This window comes from Exophiala dermatitidis (assembly GCF_000230625.1).
Source record: "Exophiala dermatitidis NIH/UT8656 unplaced genomic scaffold supercont1.5, whole genome shotgun sequence".
NCBI lineage: Eukaryota > Fungi > Ascomycota > Eurotiomycetes > Chaetothyriales > Herpotrichiellaceae > Exophiala > Exophiala dermatitidis.
This window is the reverse complement of record NW_008751650.1, coordinates 2,102,867-2,126,639: the sequence shown is the minus strand read 5'-3', so window position 1 is coordinate 2,126,639 and position 23,773 is coordinate 2,102,867. Positions and strand designations below refer to the sequence as shown.

The window sequence follows — 23,773 nt, the reverse complement described above, 5'->3', positions numbered from 1 at the left end:
AGAGACACGAGGCTTGGTGGCATGACAAGAAGGTCGTCAAAGGTCGAAGTGAGCAATGTTCAGACGGCTTCAGGACAGGCTGACTTATTTCTGCGCGATTCTTTGAATCTTGTAGACAAGCGGTAGTCTGCCCCAATGATTGTTTACACAACGGTCTTGAACTCACTCGAGGCAATGTGGGCTGTGAGTGTGAGTGGCCCGCGTCTATTCGGGGTCGCGTCGCGTGTGGAGCGTCACCTGCGAACCCCACGAGTTTCATCGCTGACAAACATTGACTGCGACAGTGCACAGTTGAAGAGTCCTCATCTTTGTGGGCTCTTGCAGTCGATTCTCAGTAACTAGTATCTCCCGATACACTTTGAGCTGCCTGTATAACGTGTCCATCCAAGGGGAATCTAGCGCGATCCGCGACACAGGTCTTCAAGGAAGCCTGAGAGGGCCTCCCTCGGATCCTAGTCCAACATGCTGCATGCGGTCCCCATCTGGGCCAGGTATAACCTACCTTGGTCCCGTAGCCTACAATTACTAGTACTGAACATAAAGGCAAGATCATGATGAAAAAACATCAAAATAAGCAACATAAGCCTCACACTGGAAGCTACGTAGCTTCTGCAGATTCAGTGCGCTAGGAACGCCTCCGACCACCAGTTCCCCAAGAGCCCAGTGACCTCCTTGACTCTTGGAAGCCAGACAAAATACATGAAGCACATCAGCGAAGAAAGATGTATCCATGTCTAGCGCGCATCACTCACCTTGACAGGGACGATTGGCGATCGAGACTTGTCGTCGAAGTCTTACTGCATGACGGCCATTGCGAACGGGCTGTGTTGGTTAGCCTGCCTCCTGAGGATGATAGTAATTGATGCTTGTCCAAGAATTTTGATATTCCATCCTCGGTTGCGCTGAAGGTACGCACAAGTAGCTGGGGTCTTCCGCAGATCGTCGCAAAGAAAAGAATACCGTTCCAAGGGGATCAAAAAGGCGCTTCTGCCTGAAAAGCATGCCGAGGAGTACCTAGGTATGGTACGAGCATACCAACACAATCGGCCAAACCTGATGAATGACTTGGCAATTAATCCCCCGGCCCGCAGACAATGCGGGTGCCTGGCATTTCTTCCAACGCCAATACGCAGGATAACAGCACCGGGGCACAGGGTGCCTAGTTACCAGACTGGGTTATTCCGGCCTCGAAGTTTGGCCTTGAGAACGATCCTCAGTAACATCAGGCATTCCGCTGCTGCAACAGAGTCTCCTTGCCAAGAATAACACGAACAATGATCAGCCAACAGGGGAAGCGGAATTTGCCAAGGTGACAGGCTTTCAGCGGCCAAGCTGTTGGAAATAGTACATGTTCAATCGATGACCAACGTTTTCATAAAATTGTGTGATCTCCTCGCTTCACGAAAAGCAGGCCAGAGCCGACGTGATCCACCAACATGAGGCTCGGAGGGACCATTGTCTCTCGGTATCTGGACGGCCAGGCACCGCCATCAAAGTATCAGAGTGCCTGGCACATATGTATAAGCGCAGTTAGAAAGCAACCTCGGTACAGTAGGCATCCGTCCTGGGGACACGCTGGCCTTTGGCTGCGGCCTTGAAAGGCAACGTGCCCACTTCCTCACCGTAGGTAGACACGTGGCTTTCTTGTTATGCCGAGAATGCCGAAGAGATTGGCATCTTGGTGTCAGTCAATCCACGCCGCCGATAATAAGAGCCCAATACGTTGTTATAATTGGCCGTGCGTGGGCATGTGAAAGGCCGGCCTTTTCTCGTGCCGGGGACTCCTACCATCGAGGAGATATCAGCCCCGCGTGGAATGTCCACGGGTTGTGCTTGAACATGATGGGAAACACGCGCTGGATCGGAATGTTGAGCGCTTCAACTGGAAGCGATGATCTGGACGCTCGCTTGGCTGACACTTGGCGCGAAGACTCAAGCCTTGGCATGCGCTGGATATTGACTTTGTGGCTTGATTCATGCTTAACAACCTTGAGTGGCTTAAGCCTCGACGCAGGATTGACCCTGGACATTGCTGCGCTGCGCTGCACTGCGGATCAGCCAAGCCAAACTCCAGACGCAACTTGAACAGAGCGTCAGGTGGCTCACTGTAACCCGGAAAATGCAAGCAGATCCCCAACACGAGTTAGCTGTCTTCATCTGGGTGAGAGTCTGCAGGCTCAATAATGACTGTTGAAGTGTCAGGATGGAGAGTTTGAGCCAAGGATCAATGGAGACTGGCGCCTGTTAGGCCGAGACGAGGGTTACGCAGCGCCCAGGCTCCCAAAACAGGCGCGGCGGGTACCACTGACACATCGCAGACGAGACCAAGACAACCAAGCCTGTTGGCGTCGTGGCACTCCCTCGTTAGCCCCGTTGAAAAGTGCTCTTTGTCCTTGGCCCGGCCAATGATGAATTGTGCAACTGGGGCTGCTTGTACATGTAAGTGGGACGTGATCAGAGCGAGGACCCAAGTACTGCCCGGTGGTAGTCATTGTTTGAGATCCCCGTAACAGTACTCACGTCTGTTGTGTCTGATACTGGAGCAACTCCTTCGTCCACTGCCCAAAGACAAGTATCATCTCTCGAAGGTGTTTTGTTAGCGATGGATATGTGAAATGGGCGTCGGACTGCTCTGGACTAGCCCTGACGGTCCTTGCCGGCGGATTCAATTTGAGTATGCCAAGCATTGAAGTGAGTATTAGGCTCGGACTAGCAGCGCCGCTACGGGCAGCATGTAGTGCGTATCTTAGGTACCTGCTGTGACGCCATTTTCGTCATGTGACTACTTTGGCCCCTAAGGCCTCTTCTGCCACTCATGTAGCACTTAGCTTCCTAGGTATCACAACACGCCTGTTCTCTGAGTTACTACTTGTCCCCACACTGCTAAAGTGCCAGGTGTTTGTTGGACTGTACACAAATGCTCTGCGGAACAGCGGTATGGGGTTCAAGGCATTCAAATTGGCGACTCTTCACGGATGCTGCGCACCAAGCATCAATCACTGGCGCTTCGTGACAAGCGCGTGTACTAGCATCTTGAAAAAAGGATATTTGTGATCACATGAGGCCCCTGCCGAGGATGTTAGAGTTGATCTGAGTCAGTGCCCAGCCAGGCCGAGCCGCCCGGGCCTTAAGCGGGCTCTTAGACTTTGAATTTAAGCATAAGCCCCAAGCTTGCTGTGGAACGCCAGTAGCGCCCCTGCCCGGCTGCCACTCAGTGCGGTGATGGGCCGAAACTTGAACCCTGCACTTCCGCTTCTCCACCACTAGCATTTATTATTATTGTTCAGCCCTCTTTGCCCGCCTATTTCCCACACTGCACCGGCCATCGCTAGACACTGCACCGGCCATCGCTAGACACTGCACAGCACCGATTACGATAATTCCTCCAGATTACAAGTTCGCAGGCCTTCCACCTCCCTCGATTTATGTGGAATTCGGCACCAGATCAGCCATCCTGTTCCATCGTCTTGGTCACAAGACCGTCCTGCACTGGCCTGGGGGACATCGAAAAAGTGCTCCTCACTAGGCGTCACGCGCCTCGTCTTCCCTTCCGAAACCTCGCGCACTTAGCCGGGTAATTCACGAGCGGTTGAAACTATCGGCGTGGTCGCTACCGGGCGTTTTCCCGGTGATACGACGGGTCTATTGGATCGAATATACACCACATACCCGACGCGGGGACGAAGAGTTGGGAAACGGTTGCCGTGAGGCCTTACTCTACATTGCAGGCTTCAGTTCAGCAGCGTCACTAGATCTGCCCCTGGTCTCTCAAAACTTCAGCAATGGAGACATACAATGGTCACGTTCGCACCCCAGCGGACGCCATCATACTTTTCGAGGCTTGCAGGCTGGGTATCCTCCCTCGAGTCCAGCGGAGACTCTCAGAGAAAGAGAGACAATCCATCCGCTCTGGGTCCGTGTTTGTATGGGATGAACGAGAAGCAGGAATGAGGAGGTGGACAGACGGAAAGAGTTGGAGTGCCAGTCGAGTCTCAGGCAGCTTTCTGACCTACAGAGAAATGGAAGGGAAAAGAGGCGGACAGACTTTCCCTTCGAACGCAAGTAAAGGCACCAAAACCCCCGAGAGCACCGCGGAGGATCCTTCGCAGAACGGCGAGGCTGAGGATGGCCCTGATGGATATCGCTATAAGCCCGATGGCCTGATGAAGCAGTCGTTCAGTATCACTACCTCTCAGGGCCAACACCTGCATCTCATCAGCTATTACTCCCGCTCACACCCCACCGCTCAAGTCTTGCGTCAACCGAGCACGGACCCTAATCTGGCTCACGTTGTGCCAGCAAAGGGCCTCTATCCCGAGTCAACGATCAACGACCAGTCTTCGGTCCCGGCCGTCACTCGTTCACCCATGGTAGGGGTGCCCAGCTACGTCGTCAGCCCCAGTACTCCCGGTTATCACAGACCGACTCCCGCCAACCCGCACCCATATTTGCCGCTTGGATACATACCTCATCCGACCTACATCTATCCGATTAGTCCCATCCATACCCCCCCAGGTCATTATCCCCTCCAACATTACGCGTCACTTCCTCCTGGGGTATCCCTTCCGCCTGGAGCACCACTCCCTCCTGGCTTACCTCCCCTCCCCTACGGCCATGCACCGTATCCTCCGCCTCATGCATTGGCATTGCATCACGCCCCTCCATCGTCTTACGACCAGCGGCCACTCCGGAACACGGATTCAAGGTCACCGGGACCTGCTCCTTTACCTCCCGCAACATCTGCTCAGGGTTCTTCGGCGCCGCATAACACCACGCAACCTCCACCGACACAACAACAGGCCAATTCCTCGGTGTCAGCAACCGCTCCTGCATCTACAGCGGAATCTGGGACCGAAAACCCTGCCTCTTCTAACCAGGTAGATCCTACACTTGCTAATTCAACAAACGGCGGCGAGGGACAGCCTAATGCCAATACACCGCGGGCGGAACAGGGTCAAAGCGAACCACGGCCTGCCGAAACTGCTGGTGTAGGCGCGAGCCAGGCTCCTACTATCACCTCGTTGGTCCACAACATTACGACCAGCCTGCCACCCACGGAGAAGGTCCACGGAGGCTCCGAGGTGAACCGACAAGGCAGTACAAGTCCCGGGGGCACCAAGAATGGAGCTCCTCCACAGGACATTCCCAGTGAGAAATTGGGATTTCGAGAGGACAAGAGAGCACTGAGCAAGCTCGATCGCGTGTTTGCGCGTGTGATTGATTTATGTCAGGTTATTGTGTGGTCTGTTGCGTAAAAGCGCTGTCAAGGACACGATGACCCAAGACCAAAGGGGACCAAAGGGGAGGCTTAAGCGTTGTCACGTCAGTTTGATTGTCTTCATCTGTTCTGCATTGAGGGGTGGCTAGCGAATACGGGGTTGTTTGTCGAGAAGCACTTCCAAAATGGCATGAGACAATGATGCTTATGATTTTGATTTCCTTGTGGGTGGTGTGTTCTTGTGAAGAGAAGCTGCGGAGTGATGATGTTGGTATTCGCCCTGCTCCGTTCGGATTCGTGAGCTCTCGTGCCTTTAGCACTTTGAGTCTTTAGATCGTCTGGTCGATGGTTTCACAAGTGGTACTTGTCCTCGTGGGTAGCGAGCTCTGAATACCAATGTTATAAGTGCGCACGTCCCCTCGTGCGGTTGTTTTGGCTCATGGACGTGATGCCAGCTTGTTTCCTAGAGTCCATGTGATCTGGACTGTATAGGTGCAGTGTCCGGGGAGACCTGTACAGGGAGTAGCCGTGCTTACTTTCAGTAGTATAACCTTGAGCGTCCGAGATGTTCTGACAAGGCTGTGGTCGAACGACCTGGCGGGTTATGTAATCCGACGTACGGGGAAGCAACCATGCATCGACGACAACCCTCTTTGAAGTTGTCGACAATGGCCCTGAAGCGATCCGAAAGACTTCATCGGGTGTTGTTTCTCTTGTCCATCGCACTTGTCAGAGATGTCTTCACCTATATCAAAGCCTTCGAGAGGGTGATTAAATGAATATAGAAGCACGTCTGCCACTTGGTGGTATGGTGCATGTGGAGCGGGACTCGACGGATGGCATGGTTATAATCAATGGCCTGACCTACAACAAGACGACGTTGGATTACTGGAACTACACTACTTATTCAAATGGGACTCTCTCGAACGGATCGCACTGCTACCTTGTATTTGATGCCTACAAACCCGTCCTGGTCGCGCCAAATGGGACGTTCGTCAACTATACCACGTGCTATGAGCCCATCCATGCTGTTGGACCTAGAGGGATCACCGGGATTGTTTTCGGATCACTCTTCGCTATCTCCATTCTCTTTTCGACCATTAACCTCAGAAAGCATGGTCGCGGCTACCTATCGAGGCAAAAGAGGTGGAAGCCCATCGGAAGGCGGTGGCCTTGGTACTGGACCCTTTTTGTCGCCGCGTGTGGTCTGCTAAGCTGCTTTACCGCCATTGATGTGGACCGGGACTATCTCGTCAATACCCCCATGGTGCTTCAGTCTTTTTTCCATACCTTGATGATCCCAGCATTGCTAGCATGTGTTTGGGAGTCTCTGCGAAGCTGGTGAGTGGTCTAATGGCCTTGATGCCCTTGACAAGGTCCATTTAGAGACGTTCGAGAAGGGCCTATATACGCCTAATGGTTGCTGACTTCCTAGTAGGTCTTCCTTTCACCATCGCCGCCTTCAGCATGCCGATGCTTTTGCTCTCCCTAGGAACACCCTCCAACCAAAGGTAGACTTCTATCTCCCTCTACTGTTCTACGCCATGGACTGGCTTGTCTTCTTCCTGGCCGTCCCTCGCTCGTGGTCTTTCGTACAGAAGCAGCGATCACCCAACCAGACGCTCCAATCGGCGAAATCCGCGGCCCTAGATGCCAGATTTAAGGCAGCTTCGTTGTTTGCAATCGTATGCTCGGGGCTTATTGTGTTCCGCCTAATCTACAGCAATCGGGTTTATCATTCAAAAGTTCCTTACATCCTTCTCCTTGTGACTGTGCTTGTTGTGATCCGGAACGCTTACTCCTTGGTCGGTTCTTTTGTGTGGAATCTTTCGCCTTACCGCCTCGGAGTGAGTATTGGGTGGTTGTATGGTCTCGGATATGGCCCGGTTTTACTGGTCCTCTTCTTGTTGAACCTCCGCGGTTACCTCGAACAGAATGAGGACAAACTACTGATCGCCGAACGGGCTCATAGGGGAGAAGAGCTCGACAATCGGCTTCATGATACAAAGCACAAGATCACAGGCAATATAATAAGAGACAGGCAGCCTTTTAGGCTAACCAAAGGTCGTCATGACGACGGGTCTTCGAGCCATGCCTTCACCCTGCCAAGATCACAATTGCGAAGTCCGTTCACGGATGCCGACAGAGGCACATCCTACAGCCACAAGAACGACGATGAAAGCGGACACTATTGGTGGCAGAAACGCAGGGAAGGAGCTGAGGATACAAGGCTCCGAAGGTCTCGAGACACTACCTCAACTGTACAAAAAGCGTTGCCCAGTGTCGACAGTGATAGTGATCATGCAAGCATGACTTTGAGATGGACTGAACGGGAAACACTGAACTCGCCGGCCCCAAGCGGGGCTCAAAGGAGCAGAGTACAAACCAACCAGAGTAACCGCAGCGTATATGGCTCGCCAGGGGAAGAAACTCCAGGTCCTCCCTCGTCGACCGATTCGCTGCAATCGAGGCCGCAGGTTGTCAGGAGTATGTTAGATGTGTAGTAAACAATAGGGCAACTGAGCTCTCAAGTGGCACAGTGGAATTCTACGGGATGCGATGGACTGGGTATAGAACACGAGTGAACACTGCCTGCTGTAATTGTGTTCGACAAGGCTGTGACAACGTCGTCACAAGGCTGAGGGTCGACCGGGAAAATAGTTTATGCGGCTCCAGCGCAACTCCAATGATGATTTTGGTTCCGCGCAGCCTCACAACATCCTCGCAGATATTCAGGTCATTGTCTAGGATCCTCGCGAGGGCTACGCTTCATACTGCCAGGACGTGATGCTATGGCGTACTTTGCCGTCGCCATGGCGTCCAGGATGTCCTGGTCCGGCTCGATACCGCGACCTCGATAAATGGTTCAGTCGACTACGGCATGTGCCTCATTCGCGCAGCATCCGGTTGCTGCACGAAGATCGATCCAAGTCGGCGGCGGTTTCTCCTGTCCCTCCATCTGTGCGTTATGCACAGCTTTTGAACAATCCTGGAAAACATGAAACGCATCAGATCAAGATCACCGGCCTGGTGCGCAGCGTGCGCAAGCAGAAAAAGGTGGCATTCGCTCGCATCGCAGATGGCTCTACACTAGCAACCGTGCAAGCTGTTTTCCCAGACCCAGCTTTGGCCAAAGAGTGGGTTGGTTATGTGCAAGATTTCCAGAGCATTGAGTTCTGACTGGTGTTTCTAGTATAACAAACGGTGCCTACGTTACCTTGACTGGCAACTGGGTCCGGTCCGCCGGCGCCGGCCAAACTCATGAGTTGCAAGTGCAGAGCATAGACTCATTAGGGGAAAGCAACCCTCTTGTATGCTGTCGAAGTGTCTCTCTTTCTACATGGCCTAACCATCTCCATAGGAAAATCCTATCCAGAAGCAATCCATGTCTGTGGACTTTCTGCGAAGTATCCCCCACCTGCGAATACGGACATCATTCCAATCCCTGGTTGCTCGTACACGGAGCCATTTGACCTATGCCATTTCTTCACATTTTCACAATCCCACGGAGCCGGTGTATCAAGTTCATCCGCCGTTGATCACCTCGTCGGACTGCGAAGGAGCTGGGGAAGTGTTCACAATAGCACCACGGAGCAAAGAACGAGTGCCCGGTTCGAACCCGAATGCTCCCAAAGACGAGGAGCGACTATATTTCCGGGACCCCAAGTACCTAACAGTCTCTTCCCAGCTCCATCTCGAAGCGTACGCGGCTGAGCTGGGGGATGTATTTGCATTTTCGCCAACATTTCGTGCCGAGGAAAGTGACACTCCGCGCCATCTGGCCGAGTTTTACATGCTGGAGGCCGAACACCGGGACATCGACCTTGAGGGGCTATTAGCGAAAGTCAGGGCTCTTATTGTCGACCTTGTGGAATCTCTTCGAGCCCACCGAACTGGAAGGGAGCTTGTAGAGTACTATACAGACCACAAGCACCGGGCTCAAGACATTGATGCGGTCGATTTGCACGAGCGATGGGATCGGCTTTCCGGCCCTTGGCGCACGGTGGACTATACTACTGCTGTCAAGGCGCTCGGTGAGGCGCATGAGTCGAGCGGTGGAAAATTGTTTGCCACCCCTCCGCGCTGGGATCAGGGACTGCAGCTCGAGCATGAACGCTGGATTGTCGAGAACATTGGGAACGGCAGCCCGATCTTCGTAACTCACTATCCGAAAGACATCAAGCCGTTCTATATGTTGCCATCGTCTATGTCTCCTTCCAACCAGGACCCTGGCAAAGTTCAGTCGACTTCGTCACCAGACAGTCGGGAAACCGTTGCATGTTTTGACCTCCTCCTTCCCTACGGGTACTGCGAGGTCGTCGGTGGTAGCCTCAGGGAACACCGTCTGGAACCCTTGATCCAAGCCATGCGTGAAAATGGACTCGTCAAGAAAGTGGACCCGCCAAACAGTGATCCTTACCCTTTTCTTGAACCAGGAGAGAGCTTGGGTAGCATGAAGTGGTATGCTGATCTTCGACGATTTGGGAGCAGCCCTCATGGAGGTTATGGTCTTGGTTTCGACCGGTTGCTGGCCTATCTCACGGGTGTGAGCAACGTCAGGGAAGTGGTCGGGTTTCCGAGGACATGGGGAAGGGCTGATTTTTAGCCAGCATCGCCCTGTACGCAACACAAGTGGGTGCGTGCTTTCCACAGCACTTGATTTTGCGGAACGCTGATATGGCTAGCTGTCCAAAGTCAAGCCAGCAGCTTTCCTAAAACATAAGATGTACTTTCTAATATCTAGAAAAAGGGTCAGTTTCTACCGTATGTCGGATGGGTTCGTATATCATGAATTGGATGGGACCATCACGCATATACCATGCCATTGTGCTTGTACATTTTTGCAATACAATGTGGCAGAGTTGAAGGTGGTCCTACAAATTCGAGGGTGCCTCAGTATCGAGCTACCTAGGGAGGTAGGTATGTACCTGGTATGTGGTGGTCTGGATCACTGGCAAGATCCCTGCCAAGGCTCGGAACCAGTCCGAGAGTTCTTCCGCTCCGCTCCGCCCAGGACGTCCACTTCCACTTCAAGTTCGTATCACGATTCCCATGTTCCGTCACGCGTTTGCAGCGTGCTCTCAGGTTCCCCTTTGATCAATGACACCTATTATCGTCTGTTATGATGATCCCTTAGCGGATATGTCATCAACAGCATTCGCATCTGTGCAGCTGGTCTTGCCAAAGAGGTTGGCGGGTACGGCTGGGGGTGACTCCATGCTCCAACCTCGATCAGTTGGACCAGGCAATCCTCTTCTTGGTCATTGCCAGAGAATGCTCTCCTCCTTCTCCCCTGGTTAGAGAAGTTTGAAGGTGGTAGGTCTACATTTCCTGCCCATATAACAACCCTCAGTGGCTCAATGCCCACATTCCTCGTCCCTTGCTGTTATCATTCCAGGCGCGTGAGCGGTTCACACGGACCATCCGGTTTCTCGTGTCTCTTGCAATGCCTTCAGATATTTTTCTTGTCAAGACTGTTAAGCTGCACATGCGGTAGGTTCAGGTAACGCCAGCATAGGACCTCAAGATATCGAAGATGAAGTGGAAACATTTGTCCCTTGTCGCACTCACGCAGCAGCTGGTGCTGCCAGTGTCGGGATATGGCACGACCATTTCAATTGCTGTCAGCTATTGCCCTGCCACCTACTCCAGCTCGAGTACCACTACCAGCGCATCATCTGCACCTAGGTACGCTGAGCGGTTTTCTTGCTGCATTTACTAGAGGCTGACACAAGATAGTTCTGGATCTCCCACTCCTTATTTTCTGTTCCTGGCCAACAGTCTAGGTGGGCAGCCTGAATATGTCGCGCCTGATGGAACCATATCAACGGACCCGCGACTAGCGGTACCCTTTACAATCACACCTTCAGGTCAATTAATAAGTGGAAACGGCTATGTTTCCACGAGTGGAGAGGTTCCTTCGCAGAGATTTGAGGTCTCTCCTGTCCTCGCGGAACTCGCGACTGTGTTCTCCATTTCAACAAACAACACGTTGGTCTGGATGAACGATGCATTTGCCGGGCGGCAGGCTATTTTCTGCGCCTTCGGTTCGGTGGTCCAAGTCATCTTCAACGGAATAGCGCCTGCAGGGTGCACGGTAACACAGGTCAATGTTGTTCCATCAGCGGCTGTTACGCCTTCTTCGATGTCTTCCATGAGTATGACCCGGTCGTCAAGTTTGGATGTCGGTACTGGCTCTGGTCAGATGCCAACGACGACGAGCACAGTTTTGGCCACAAGCATGACTTCGGTATCAAACTCGCTTGCAGCTTCCACCTCTGTATCCTCGAACAGCATGACAGGAACGAGTTCCTTTGCTCACTCTTCCACTACGAGGGCCTCGATGTATTCTTCTCAGGGCCAGCAGGTACCTTCATCCACGCCAACGACCACTACAGCACTTTCCTTCCCGACCACTACTGGGGTGCCAAATTGCTTTGATCGTTCGCCATTCGACGGCACTATCAATGACAACTACCTGGTACTCTGCGATACGGAGCTTCCGGGCTATGATCTTGAAGCTGTACCGGCAAACGACATTGCAGACTGCATTGACGCATGCAACGCTTACGGACCAGGATCTGAGGGACCATGCATTGCCGTTGAGTTTGACATCGTAAGTGCCCTCGCCTATCCTTGTTTCATCCTTGAGACTGAATGTTCTAGCTTGCGAGTGCAAATCCATGTCACCTCAAATTCGACATCAATGTCGTCAATAGAGGGGCAAATGCCTTTGCACAAGCCGCAATCGTGGTAAATCAGCCATATGCCCCTCATATTGAGTTTGCAGACAGCGGAAGCAGCCCTTCAGACACGAGTATTACTGGGGCATCGTCAATCATGGGAACATCTACCACAACTTCTACGGTAGCAACTTCCTCGACTGTTATTGTGTCGTCTTCAACCCCCTCTTCGCTCACGACATCTTCCGCCACTAATGGAAACCATCCGACAAGCATCCAGACGACCACCCAGCAAACATCGAGTTCGCTCAGCGGCGGAAGCTCGCCAAGTATTACCACAGCTTCCTCGGCGGCTACAACATCCACTGTGGACCCGCAGCAGTCTAGCTCTGCCACAAGCTCCAGTCTGGGCACCTCTCCTTTGACGTCTTCTACCACAGTGCTACCGACTACAAGTTCCACGGTGAACCCATCTTCGGGTCTGCAATCGACAACATCAAGCCGTACCACAACTACGTCGACTACGACATCAACGTCAAGATTAAGCACTTCGCAGACAACACCGTATACCCCAACTTCGGTGAGCAGCACAACGTCGACGTCAACGTCCCCAACCTCAGTTTCGTATTGCTCTTCGACCCCGACGACGACTGCCCTTTGCCCTTCGTACAATCATCAAGCATTGAACGTCAACAGCGACGGTGTCTGCTATGAGGTCGAATGCTCCACAACACTGCAGGGGAGCATTCTCTCGGGCAACTCCACCACCGCTTCAACTCTCAAGGCATGTATCGGGTTCTGTACTTTGTACAACGTGGCATTGCCATATGGGTGTGTCGGAGTCAATTACCTAGGCACGTCGAGCGGAAGCCTCCCAAATTGCATCTTGTTGTCCAGCATTACAGGCACATCCTATAGCCCAGGGATCGACAGTGGCCGCCTGCTATACGCAGGATACCCATCAATCGCAGATCCTGTGTTCAGTTCTATGGAGACCACCACCAGCCAGACGGTACAGACGGCAACAACAACGACAGGATCTCGCGTGACGAGCAGTACTAGCACAACCTCATATTCGCCGTTAAGTTGTGCTCCTGCCCCATCAGCATCCGCATGTCCTGGGACATCTCCCACCTGCTACGACTACAACATCTACGGCTCAAATGTCAACTATGAGGTCGAATGTGGCACCAGCTTCACTGGATCCTCCATTCAACCTCTCCTGGCGTTTTCGCTGGAAGATTGTATCATGTGGTGCCAGTACCAGAATCTGCTTCAACCCAACAGCTGCATTGGCCTGACCTTCCAAGAAGGATCCGTTGGCCAAGGCACATCGAACAATTGTTACCGATACTCGAGCTTGACGTGTGCCACTCGAGGGAACAGCACTTTTGATAGTGCTCGGATGCTTTACAGTGGCTACCCACGAATGACGGACTATTCAGATCCCAATTTCGTCTGTGGCGCTGCGGCGTCGAGCACAAGCACAACTACAAGGACTGTCACAAGCACGACGACCATCGCCCCGGCCTCCTCTTCGACAAGTGCATCTACGGCGGGTACTAGTAGCCGAGCATCTACCACCACCAGTGCGGCATCGACAACAAGTGACCTGTCCCAAGCCTCTTCGACACTGTTTCCACGAGCATATCCCCAAGACCCGGTGTGTAACAACAACCTGATATCCAAGTATGAAGGTGAGCTAAGCCCTAGAAGATATATCTACGCCACACTACCACCAGACCAGCTAACCGGAATGTCTTTTAACAGGGGGACAAGCTCTAGTCAACCCATCCCAAGGGCGGTACTATGACATTGAATGTGCGGTAAGTTTGAGATGGATCCATGACCACATTTACTGGATATATAAATATATATTTCCTTCATCCCACCCCGTCGTTCACAACCACAAATTCACGTCAACTAACCCACGCTCTTCCAGGCCGACTACACCAACCCCGGCAACAACCCCTTCGGCGCAACCACACAAGCGACATACAACGGGTGCGCGAACCAATGCGACGTGGCTGCAGCAGGAGGAACATTCTGCGCCGCCTTCTCATGGACAGCAAGCTCAGGCCTATGCACGCTCTTCGGACGAGTCAGCAACGGGCAGGCGGGGACGACAAACATGACCAACACGGCCGGGACACACTCAGGACGATACCTGTACAACTCCGGCACAGGCCCCGAGCTACAACTATACCTGTCAAAGCCGGTCCCGTTTCCGACCGGACAAAACGTCCAAGGGGCAACAGTGCCTGCGTTCCCCGGCGGCACCAACACATACTACAACGGATGGGCGCAGAACTCGCACACGACTCCCCTGGACCTATCAGCCAGCTACGGAATCAACTGGCGCATCTTCGACCAGGTCCAACCGCAACGATTTGTATCGGCCAACTTCTGGTTCACCAACACACCATTGACGCTCAACTCGCAAACCCAAAACACATGGAGCGTCGGCGGACGTAACAACGACGCCGCGCCCATTTCGTTCCCGGCCTCCAACTTGCCCGAATATACTCTCGCCCCATTCTGGACGGTCGGGTATATCTTGGGTGCGGGCCAACAAGGGATCTATTACCAGGTCGACACCATCGACGACGGCAGTAGCAGTGGCACTGGTGTTCCACGCTACGGTGTTTCCATCGAATGGTATTTCAGCCATTATACCCAGGACAATGCCATCCAGCATGCCATCACGACCTACGATACGGGCGTCCCGGGCGTCTGGACAACTTACTTTTTCGCCACGGGCTCTGCCTCCCAAGACAACGGCGGGCTTCGTCAGACTGTCGGTGGCCAGGGAAGCTCGTCCAGCAGCTCCCAGTTTTTCAATTATTGCCGCGGCCAGGCTGGCTGCGTTGGTGCCGGTGGGAAACTCGTCTTCGATACGACTCTCTTCGATGCCTCCCAGGTCGCCAATTATACGGCGGGTTATTTCACCCCGGCTAATGTCGCGCCTGGGTCGTGGTCGTGGTCGACTATTCCGACTGGTACTTAGGTACCTTCCATATTCATCAGAGGATAGGTAGCTTCTAGCATCTGGCTTTTTGTACTGTAGCGTCTCCAGGGAGAGCTCGGTTTCTATTCAACTTGGGTAGAATCCATGTACCACACTGGACGTATACATGAATGAATTTTGAGTTACAAGGTACCGTAGAACCCTGTCGGTTGATGGTGGACAGTGGTGCTACGTGTTGGAGACTTTGAGAACCTTGGGCCTAAAGATTCTGTTGTTGTCGGTTTAGGAAGGATGCTTTTCGGCCAACACTTTGCCACAGGGCTATGGTACGGTACTGTCCAGTTCGTGGTAGTTATAGTTTCAATCAGAACCTAAATTATCTCTGCTCAAAGAGCATCGACGGGGCAGTGGATACTGGCCCCTTGGTTCTGTTCGTTTGGTTGTGATCTGGTCTGTAATTCGTGACATTATAATATGGGCTTCTCTCGGCTTGCAGAGCACTGCGAAGTCAGGGTCCGAATACTGATTCCATCCTACAGGAGTCCACGAGTTGGCGCAAACAGATCTGATCCTTGGTAGCTGATCCCATTTGCTCAGATATCTATATCATGCAGATAGGCCGTGTCTCCTTGCCAGGAATCAAACCGGTTGGATAAATGCTCAACGCTAAAATAATTTGGGATTTCCAGACAGACCCCGTTCTGCAGAGCCTTGCAAGAGAGAAAGGAAGCTAGAGGGAAAGAAAACGCAAGTAGCAGGCACAAAGGGGGGTATCTCATCTCATATCTCGGCTCGAGAGAAACTGGCTGATTTGAAGCAAAAATTACATGACAATCTGAGGAGGAAAGGTCAGTCAGTGTCTCAGTCGAAATGACATGGATTTTTGTCATCTTCATAGACGCTAGAGTCAGGTCTGGGTCAAAACTTACACATTCGCTCTTATCCTTGCCAGGAGGTACGCCCATCTCATCAAAAGTCTTGGGCCCTTTGCCTGGTGGTCGAGCAGCGGTGGCTGGCAAGGAAGCAGGCTTGGATGGTGGCTGGCCAGCACCGGAGCTGTTCGGTGCATTGTTGGCTGCTGGTCTGTTCGCAGTCTGCTGTGCAGACGGCACTGGTGTTCTGTTTGGAGGGGTCTGAGTAGTCGGAGGAGGGCCACCGTAACCTCCTGGCCCAGGTCGAGAGTTCACCGGCGGGGGTCGACTTTGAGGATAGTTCTGCTGCTGTGCAGGCACGTTGGGCCGAGAAGCCGGACGAGAAAGGTTGCTAGGTGTAGGAGGCTGGGGTTTGCCCATATTTGTCGTTCCATTGACTTGCTGTGGGCGGGGTTGGGGTTTTCTCTCCTCAACGGGAGCTGAGAAGCCGATATCAAGCATGGGAGGCGTGGGTGGTAGACTGGCTGCTCGAGGATCAAGATACGGCGATGTGCCACTTGCCTTTGGCGGTGGCCGCATCTGCGATCCTCCAGGGCCGGGCTGCCTTCCAGATGGGATGCGTGTGCCTTGGCCATAGGAGCCCGATGATATTCTTGAGTCACTTGTAGAGTGAGGTCGCTGTTGCGGCGATATATGTGGCTGTCCGTATGCATCAGGTCGAGGTCCACCTACCGTGGCGGCTGAAGCAGGTCGAAGATTAGGGTTGATGCCAAAGGCCGAGGTTGGTCGGAACTCTGAGGCATGGCTGGCCATTGGCATACCGGTGTTGTCAGTCGGATAGGGTGCAGCACTACCGGGCCGCGTTGTCGGTGGTCTCTGGGGGTTGAGGGAGAGGCGAGAAGGGTCAGGCATGTCGATGATAGATGGGCTATGCTCCTCGGAAACGGTTGGCATTGCTGGTAACGTAGGCAAGGTAGGTAATGTAGGCATGGGGGGCAAAGGAGGTGCTTGCACCCCTCCAATGATCGAGCCTCGCTGCTGGCGAATCTTCGACAGAGCAATCTTTTCATGATCCTTCCGAGACAACGTTTTGGATCTGGAAATGGCTTCAATCCTCCCCCCAGCATCCTGATTGCCCCCTTGCGATGCTTTCCGGTACCACTCTTTGGCTTGCTCAAAATTGACTGGCACATAGATACCAACCTCGTAGAAGTAGCCCAGGGCAAACTGTGCCGTTGCAAGGCCAGAGAGCGCCGCACGTTGAGCATACGTGAAAGCCATCTCTTCATTCTTGTCAAAAAGGCCTTCATGGCCGCAGAGAAACCACTTGCTGATGGCCATCTCGGCATCGGGCTCACCCTGCCTAGCTGCAAGTGCGTTGTAGTGCAAAGAAAGCGCGGGGTCAAAAGGACATCCAAGCTCACACAACTCATAAGCGGCTCCCATCTTGACCTGCGCCTTGGCAAAACCCAGATAAGCGGCCTTTTCAATGTTGGTTTTCGCCGCTGCCATGTCTATCGGCAAGTAGCTCTCGGGTATCTGTATCTGTGGCATTTGGTGAGCTTGAAGCATCCCAAAGACGTAAGCACCTTGCGGAGCATTTTCATCGGCCGTTTGGGCGGAGGCATATATGAGATTGAGGCCACGTTCATAGTCCTGCGCTTGTCCGTGCTGGCCAAGAAGAGTCATCATCCCCAATCGGTAACAAGCAGCAGAGTCTCCAGCATCTGCCCCTTTCTGGTAATATTTGATTGCCTTCAAAGCGTCATTGGACGATTCGAATTGCATGCCAATCCTGTAATCGGCGCGGATGTAGCCTTTCTCCGATGCTCTGGAGTAACAATCAAAGGCCTCTCTCTTGTCGATCCGGTGACCGAACTTGCCGAACTCGAGCCACATCCCTCTCATGAATTCAGCTTTTGGATGATGTTGGTCTGCCAGAAAGTTCACGATTTTCAGCGCATCTTCTCTTAGGGTATGCTCGACGCGAGGCGTCCGTGACCGAGGAGCTTGTGCGAGTGCTACTCTTTCCTCGTTCTGCTGACAGACTTCCACGTAGGACAACGCATCCTGCGCCCATGTCAACTGAGTTTCAGGATCATTGCAAGCCAGCACAGCCGATCTCGCCGCTTCCAATGTCGCTTCTTTCTGCTCGTCCGTAGGTGGGATGTTGGGGGGAGGGTTTCGAAGAATAGGAAAGGGAGAGAAGTTGGGTTGCTCTCTTTGAGGCACAGGGCTGGTTTTCTGGTGGTATGGCTCCTGCTGATATGGTTGGGTCTGGGAATTGTTTGGGGCCATTTGGTCCTGTGCGAACTGGTTGTTGACCACCTGCTGCACCGACGGCCAGAATGTGCCCTGGTGCATGTATTCTGCCGATTGGGGAGAGTAGACTGATGGAGAAATTGGTGGAGGGTTCGAAGCTGCCCTTTCCATTTGGGCCACATTCTGCTCAATGTTGGTCGGAAGTTCATGGATGCTGTTGAACGTCAGCACATCGTCTTGGACCAACAAGCGTGACATACCGGTTGGGGGTCGGTTGAATTAGTTCAGGCATGTAATAAGAGTCATCGCCTCCTGGCACGAATGTGGCCGCTGTATTGTAACTCATGGCTGCGGTGAGCAAGGACTGGAGCCTCCGCTTTGTCTATATCTCGAAATGCAGCTTCAAGGCCGCCTGAGATTTCCTCGAGCGCCAGGATTCCGTCGACCCTAGAGGGTAGGTACGCTTCGAGAAGGACAGGAGTGTCCCCTTATGCTTCAAAAGACCGTTGGACAGAGAGACGATGCTTTGTAGAAAGTGTGTCCTTCAGCACACGCGGGTAGCGCGGGGACCTGGGGGACACGGGCTTACGCCCGGGGTATGCGGTCAGGGCGGGCGACGAAGGACAGGTTCGCAGTTCGGTATTTAGTGCCGACATATCTTGTCATAGAGAAGGGAGGCAACCATTACCAGTGTTACCTGGCTTTAAGAGCAGCGAAGGCAAGGCGACATGGCATGGTGGTGACCGTTGTGGACTGCACGATTGATGTTGATGATGGCAAGAGGACAGACAAGGGCGGGCGCAGCAAGGCTGCGAGTGTGACAGTTGTGGAGTATTGGTTCCAGTTTGCGGTCTATTCCTAGGGCCGAAAGGGCACTTAAGGGCCGACGCATGCGTACCTAAACGAGCCCTCGTGCCGCTAATTTGAAGCGCCCCTTACCGGCTGCTCATGCCTATAAGTGTCCAATGGGAGCGGCCTCAGCGGGGACGACGGGGTCCTTAGGGGCTAGGTTGCCTCCGCCATTAACAAACAGCTGATTAGTATCCCACTGATGGTTTAGTTAAAAATGGGTGCCTGCGCCGAGAGCCTTGTACACGGCCACAGCCCGTTCCCTCATCCATTTTTGGAATCTGTCTGTTGTCATCAAAGGCCAATTAATCTTTCAAGCAAGTTGGACTTAGAGGACCAATGGACAGGCAATGATTGTCGCTCGCATAGTGGCTCTCGGTGAACCTTGACTATCTCGTTTTCGTGTTGACTCTTTGTCGATAATGGACATTTCTTGATCCTTGTTTTTGCGAAAGCGAATGCGCGTCAAACACGCGTTCCAATCTCGCAGATGGAGACTTCCTTCCAGAGAGGAGCCACCCATTCCGAAAAAAGTGGCTTCAGGGGTGATTTCACAGCACATGACAAGAGGACGCCTGCACTGGCCGAATATCCATGAATTACGATGGAGTCCAGCGAGGCAAACTTCTGCCATCCCTACCAACCTTATGACATACAGCTGGAGTTCATGACACAACTGTACCGGTGCATCGAGGGGAAGAAGGTAGGCATCTTTGAATCTCCAACCGGTACAGGAAAGTCTTTGAGTTTGATATGTGGCGCCTTGACTTGGCTCCGTGATCATGAACGCCGTGCCCTCGATAGCACGCTAAAGGCGGAGAATAAGGATGCGCAAGACGACTGGCTGTTGCAGGCTGAAGCGGATGCCCGCCGTCGCGAATTGCTTCTTGCCCGGGAAGAACTGGAGCGGAGACTTGCCACGCTTCGCGAGGAAGAGGCTCGTCAGAAGCAGCAGAAGTTGGAGAACCGGTCTGCCAAAAAAGCGCGCCTTGTCGGCGGAACAGGGCCAGAGAATCATGCAGATGATGAAGAATTTCTGGTCGCAGACTACCACAGCGATGAAGAGGACAGTACCAAAGTTGAGACCGCCAGCATTGGCTTCTCTAGTTCTACTCAAGCTCTGCTGGACAGATTACAGAAACCAACAAAAGAAGAAGTCGACCAGCCAGAAGAAAATCGGCTAAAAATCATTTATTGTTCGCGCACTCACTCCCAGCTTACTCAGTTTGTGAACGAGTTACGACGTGTAAAACCTCCCTCGTCGATTCCGTCAGCATTTGATAACCTGAGACCGAGCACCGACCTGGAGGAGCGTGTGAAGCATCTCCCCCTTGGATCGAGGAAGAACTTGTGTATCAACCCCAAAGTTGCACGCCTCTCATCCACTACGGCGATCAATGAACAATGTCTTGAGCTTCAGAAGCCGGGAACCGCAAAAGACAAGAAATGTCCGTACTTGCCGTCCAAGGAAGACAGACAGAGAATGGAATCCTTTCGCGACAAAGCCATTGCACAAATCAGGGACATCGAAGACCTTGCTCATCTCGGCAAGAGAATGGATCTGTGTCCGTATTATGCTTCTCGCAGTGCAATCACGTCAGCTGAAGTACTTACCCTGCCCTATCCTCTCCTTTTACAAAAATCAGCCCGCGAAGCACTGGGCATCTCGGTCAAGGACGATGTTATCATCATTGATGAAGCCCACAACTTGGCGGATGCTATTGCAGAAACGTTCTCTGCGGCCTTACGGTTGAGTCAGCTTGATCAAGCTGTGCATCAAGTTACTGCGTATGCAGTGCGATTCAAGAATCGCTTGAAAGGCAAGAATCGAGTTTACGTAACCCAAGTCCTACGGCTGTTAAACTCGTTTACAGACTGCCTCCGAAGCGTGGGAGAGAAGTCACACATGAAGGATGTAACTGTCACAGCCAGCCAGCTGATGTCCGGTAAAGGCGTGGACCAGATCAGACCACACAAGCTGATGCGGTATTTGCATGAGAGCAAATTGTGTCACAAGGTCGAATCATACACTGAAGTTCAAAAGAGTGTGGAGGGCCAGAACCAAGGCAAAGGCGCGTTGATGCAGTTCCAGAATTTCTTGTCACTTCTGATGAATCCCGATGATGAGGGCAGATTTTTCGTCGTTCGCCAGGATGGCGATATCACCGTTCATTATACGTTGCTCGACCCCAGGGAACATTTTCGAGATGTGGTTGAGGATGCTCGAGCAGTCATTCTAGCAGGAGGAACAATGTCACCCATGGCTGATTATGCCAATTACCTGTTTTCCTATCTCGACAAGGACAGGCTCGAGACTTTCAGCTTCGGTCATGTCGTCCCGTCCAGCCATCTTTTTGCTCAACCGGTTGTTCAAGGGCCTTCAGGATCCGAGTTCGATTTCACATTCGAGAAACGCAGATCAGAACAAATGATCTTGGAACTGGGCCATCTCGTTTCTCGAACATGCAAAATCGTGCCAGACGGGGTTGTGGTTTTCTTCCCGAGCTACGATTACCTCGCCCAAGTTGTAGCTGTCTGGCAAAAACAACCACCTGCCCTACCTCTGCTGCAATCGTTAGGAAAGACCAAGGTAACATTCCAAGAGTCTAAGGGCGTCTCTGTCGATGAACTCCTCAGAGATTATGCAAACGCGGTGGACTCGGGTAAGGGAGCACTTTTGCTGTCAGTCGTTGGCGGGAAGCTTTCCGAAGGGATCAATTTCTCGGACAAGCTCGGCCGAGTGGTTATCGCAGTTGGTCTTCCTTTCCCGAATGCAAACGGGGCAGAGTGGAAGGCAAAAATGCAGCATGTCGAATCACTTCGATATCAACAATGCAGGACAGAGTCCATTCTGCCTGAGAGCCAGTGGCAGATTGAGGCAAAGAGGGCAAGCCGGGATTTCTATGAGAATGCTTGTATGCGCGCTATAAATCAGAGCATTGGCAGAGTGATCCGGCACAGGAATGACTATGCGGCAATTATCATGGTCGACCGACGGTATGCAACGGACAGGATCAGAACAAAACTACCGAAGTGGATTCAAGGTAGCATAGGCAGTGATGCGAAGTCGTGGGACGAAATTGAAAGGGGCCTGGTAGAGTTCTTTCGTACAAAGCCGAGATAGAGAGCCAGAGCTGTGGAAGAGCGCACTTCAATCGGTGCGCAAAAAGCTTAGCTAAGGTTATAACACAGTAGAAGCATGCACATTAATACTCGCATATCTTTGTTGCACATATTCTCAGCGAACAGACGCCTACCCACCTAAACTTGAAGACACCTGCATCTGGCTGAAGCAGGTAGTGGTGATCCTCGGGTTCAGGTCCAAGTTCAAGTTCAAGTTGGTTATGGTGTTTTGCGCCTCGGACTGTAAAGTTCCACCGCATCCGCACCAGCACAACTTTATGCCAAGATTTCAGGCTACTAATCCCAATCAGGATCTTGGCGCACAACCTGCACTTTCAACTCTTCCGTTGAAGTGTCGACGGATCGCAGTTAGAGATCAACCACGACAGCTTCAGTCTCAACACCGCCAAAATGCCTACGAGACTGACGAAGACCAGAAAACAGTGAGTACAGTCCGCCTGTATCTCCCAGTCGACGTCCGACCATACCGAAGCGGCTGTCGCAGACCGAATTGAGAGCGCTGCAACTTTTCGACAATGAACGAGATCTTCGACCCCTCCAGCTTGCAAATTAATCAATCATTCTGTGCCTGGAAATCTCGCCTCTCTTTTCAACAGGTCGACCGACAGCCGCTTCGGTTCAGGATGTTGGGAGCTGTTGAATAAAGAAAGTATTGGGCTGACTTTTGAATCTCAGCCGCGGCCACGTTTCCGCCGGTCATGGTCGTGTAGGAAAGCACCGCAAGCACCCAGGAGGTCGTGGTCTTGCTGGTGGTCAACATCACCACAGAACCAACATGGATAAATACCACCCTGGGTACGTTTCCATTGCGATTTGAGAGGTCGTGGAGGCCATATTTCCCCTCCCGTACCCTTCGGTGAAGCTTGGACGGTGTTGCTAATATCCTCTTAGTTACTTCGGAAAGGTCGGTATGCGACACTTCCACCTTCTGAGAAACCACTACTGGAAGCCGACGATCAACCTCGACAAGGTCAGAATCCATATGCGATACAAAAACAGATTGAACAGAAGACTAACATGATCATTGCAGCTCTGGTCGCTTGTCCCTGAGGAAACCCGCGATGCCTACATCTCCGGCCAGAAGACCGATACCGCACCAGTTCTCGACCTCCTCCCTCTCGGATACTCCAAAGTTCTCGGAAAGGGCCGAATCCCAGAGATCCCGATCGTTGTGCGAGCGAGATGGTTCAGCAAGGAGGCCGAGCGAAAGATCAAGGAGGCCGGTGGTGTTGTCGAGTTGGTTGCATAAATGGGGCTGTCTCGAGATGTTTATGACTCGGAGTGCAAGGGCACTGGATGGGTTTGACGTTTGCAGGGAGGGTTGATTCCCAGCATGCATTTCATGCAAAACTTAGAATGCCCGAATTGAGTAGGCATCGGCAACAAAATCCACAATGAGCGATTTCACATATCGGTACTCTACGATTGAGGCAGAAACAAGCAGGGAGCGAACGCCTACAAAGCTCATGCCGCCCACTTCTGAAGTGGTTGCAGAGGTAGCCCTGTGAAAGACCACAATTTGCCAGCGCCCTGCAAACTACCTACCTAGGTAGATACCACAATCTGTATCTGCATTCCGCACCCTGTAGCAATTACTTACCTACCTGTATCTTCTACTACTAATTACCCATACGGTCGAGGCAGAAAAAGTCCGATCACGTGATCACTCGACTCCGGCATAAAATTGTACTTTAGCCTGTAGTCAATTACCTAAGCACTACGCGTAAATTGAAACGCGTCGAGACCCGAATGACCGTGGCACGTGTACCGGGTTCAG

General features: G+C 52.5%; 7 protein-coding genes across 7 annotated transcripts; 6 read left to right on the top strand and 1 right to left on the bottom strand.

Annotated features, from left to right (window-relative positions):
- Window positions 1–3,782: 3,782 nt before the first annotated feature.
- HMPREF1120_06339 (uncharacterized protein) lies at window positions 3,783–5,255 on the top strand (the record flags this gene model as incomplete). Its single annotated transcript, XM_009160540.1, has 1 exon — window positions 3,783–5,255. One exon carries the CDS (start codon window positions 3,783–3,785, stop codon window positions 5,253–5,255), a length of 1,473 nt encoding a protein of 490 aa, XP_009158788.1.
- Window positions 5,256–6,762: 1,507 nt separating this feature from the next.
- HMPREF1120_06338 (uncharacterized protein) lies at window positions 6,763–7,722 on the top strand (the record flags this gene model as incomplete). Its single annotated transcript, XM_009160539.1, has 1 exon — window positions 6,763–7,722. The coding sequence occupies one exon, from the start codon at window positions 6,763–6,765 to the stop codon at window positions 7,720–7,722; it is 960 nt and encodes a 319-aa protein (XP_009158787.1).
- Window positions 7,723–8,005: 283 nt separating this feature from the next.
- Window positions 8,006–9,824, top strand: HMPREF1120_06337 (asparaginyl-tRNA synthetase; the record flags this gene model as incomplete). Its single annotated transcript, XM_009160538.1, has 3 exons — window positions 8,006–8,355; window positions 8,412–8,529; window positions 8,580–9,824. The coding sequence occupies 3 exons, from the start codon at window positions 8,006–8,008 to the stop codon at window positions 9,822–9,824; spliced, it is 1,713 nt and encodes a 570-aa protein (XP_009158786.1).
- Window positions 9,825–10,754: 930 nt separating this feature from the next.
- HMPREF1120_06336 (uncharacterized protein) lies at window positions 10,755–14,908 on the top strand (the record flags this gene model as incomplete). Its single annotated transcript, XM_009160537.1, has 5 exons — window positions 10,755–10,906; window positions 10,958–11,834; window positions 11,885–13,598; window positions 13,672–13,727; window positions 13,844–14,908. The coding sequence occupies 5 exons, from the start codon at window positions 10,755–10,757 to the stop codon at window positions 14,906–14,908; spliced, it is 3,864 nt and encodes a 1,287-aa protein (XP_009158785.1).
- A 784-nt stretch (window positions 14,909–15,692) lies between these two features.
- On the bottom strand, window positions 15,693–18,349 carry HMPREF1120_06335 (uncharacterized protein; the record flags this gene model as incomplete). Its single annotated transcript, XM_009160536.1, has 3 exons — window positions 15,693–15,704; window positions 15,799–18,217; window positions 18,264–18,349. The coding sequence occupies 3 exons, from the start codon at window positions 18,347–18,349 to the stop codon at window positions 15,693–15,695; spliced, it is 2,517 nt and encodes an 838-aa protein (XP_009158784.1).
- A 686-nt stretch (window positions 18,350–19,035) lies between these two features.
- HMPREF1120_06334 (chromosome transmission fidelity protein 1) lies at window positions 19,036–22,085 on the top strand. The gene has a single exon (XM_009160535.1). It carries the CDS (start codon window positions 19,457–19,459, stop codon window positions 21,974–21,976), a length of 2,520 nt encoding a protein of 839 aa, XP_009158783.1. The 5' UTR covers window positions 19,036–19,456; the 3' UTR covers window positions 21,977–22,085.
- A 158-nt stretch (window positions 22,086–22,243) lies between these two features.
- On the top strand, window positions 22,244–23,588 carry HMPREF1120_06333 (60S ribosomal protein L27a). Its single transcript, XM_009160534.1, has 4 exons — window positions 22,244–22,418; window positions 22,672–22,791; window positions 22,888–22,966; window positions 23,027–23,588. The coding sequence occupies exons 1-4, from the start codon at window positions 22,387–22,389 to the stop codon at window positions 23,243–23,245; spliced, it is 450 nt and encodes a 149-aa protein (XP_009158782.1). The 5' UTR covers window positions 22,244–22,386; the 3' UTR covers window positions 23,246–23,588.
- The last annotated feature ends 185 nt before the right edge of the window (window positions 23,589–23,773 follow it).

Coding starts and splice junctions, on each gene's coding strand:
- HMPREF1120_06334 (XM_009160535.1), top strand. CDS start 19,457: ATGGAGTCCAGCGAGGCAAACTTCTGCCATCCCTACCAACCTTATGAC.
- HMPREF1120_06333 (XM_009160534.1), top strand. CDS start 22,387: ATGCCTACGAGACTGACGAAGACCAGAAAACA. Junction 22,792..22,887: donor ATGGATAAATACCACCCTGG/GTACGTTTCCAT, acceptor ATATCCTCTTAG/TTACTTCGGAAAGGTCGGTA. Junction 22,967..23,026: donor CGACGATCAACCTCGACAAG/GTCAGAATCCAT, acceptor TGATCATTGCAG/CTCTGGTCGCTTGTCCCTGA.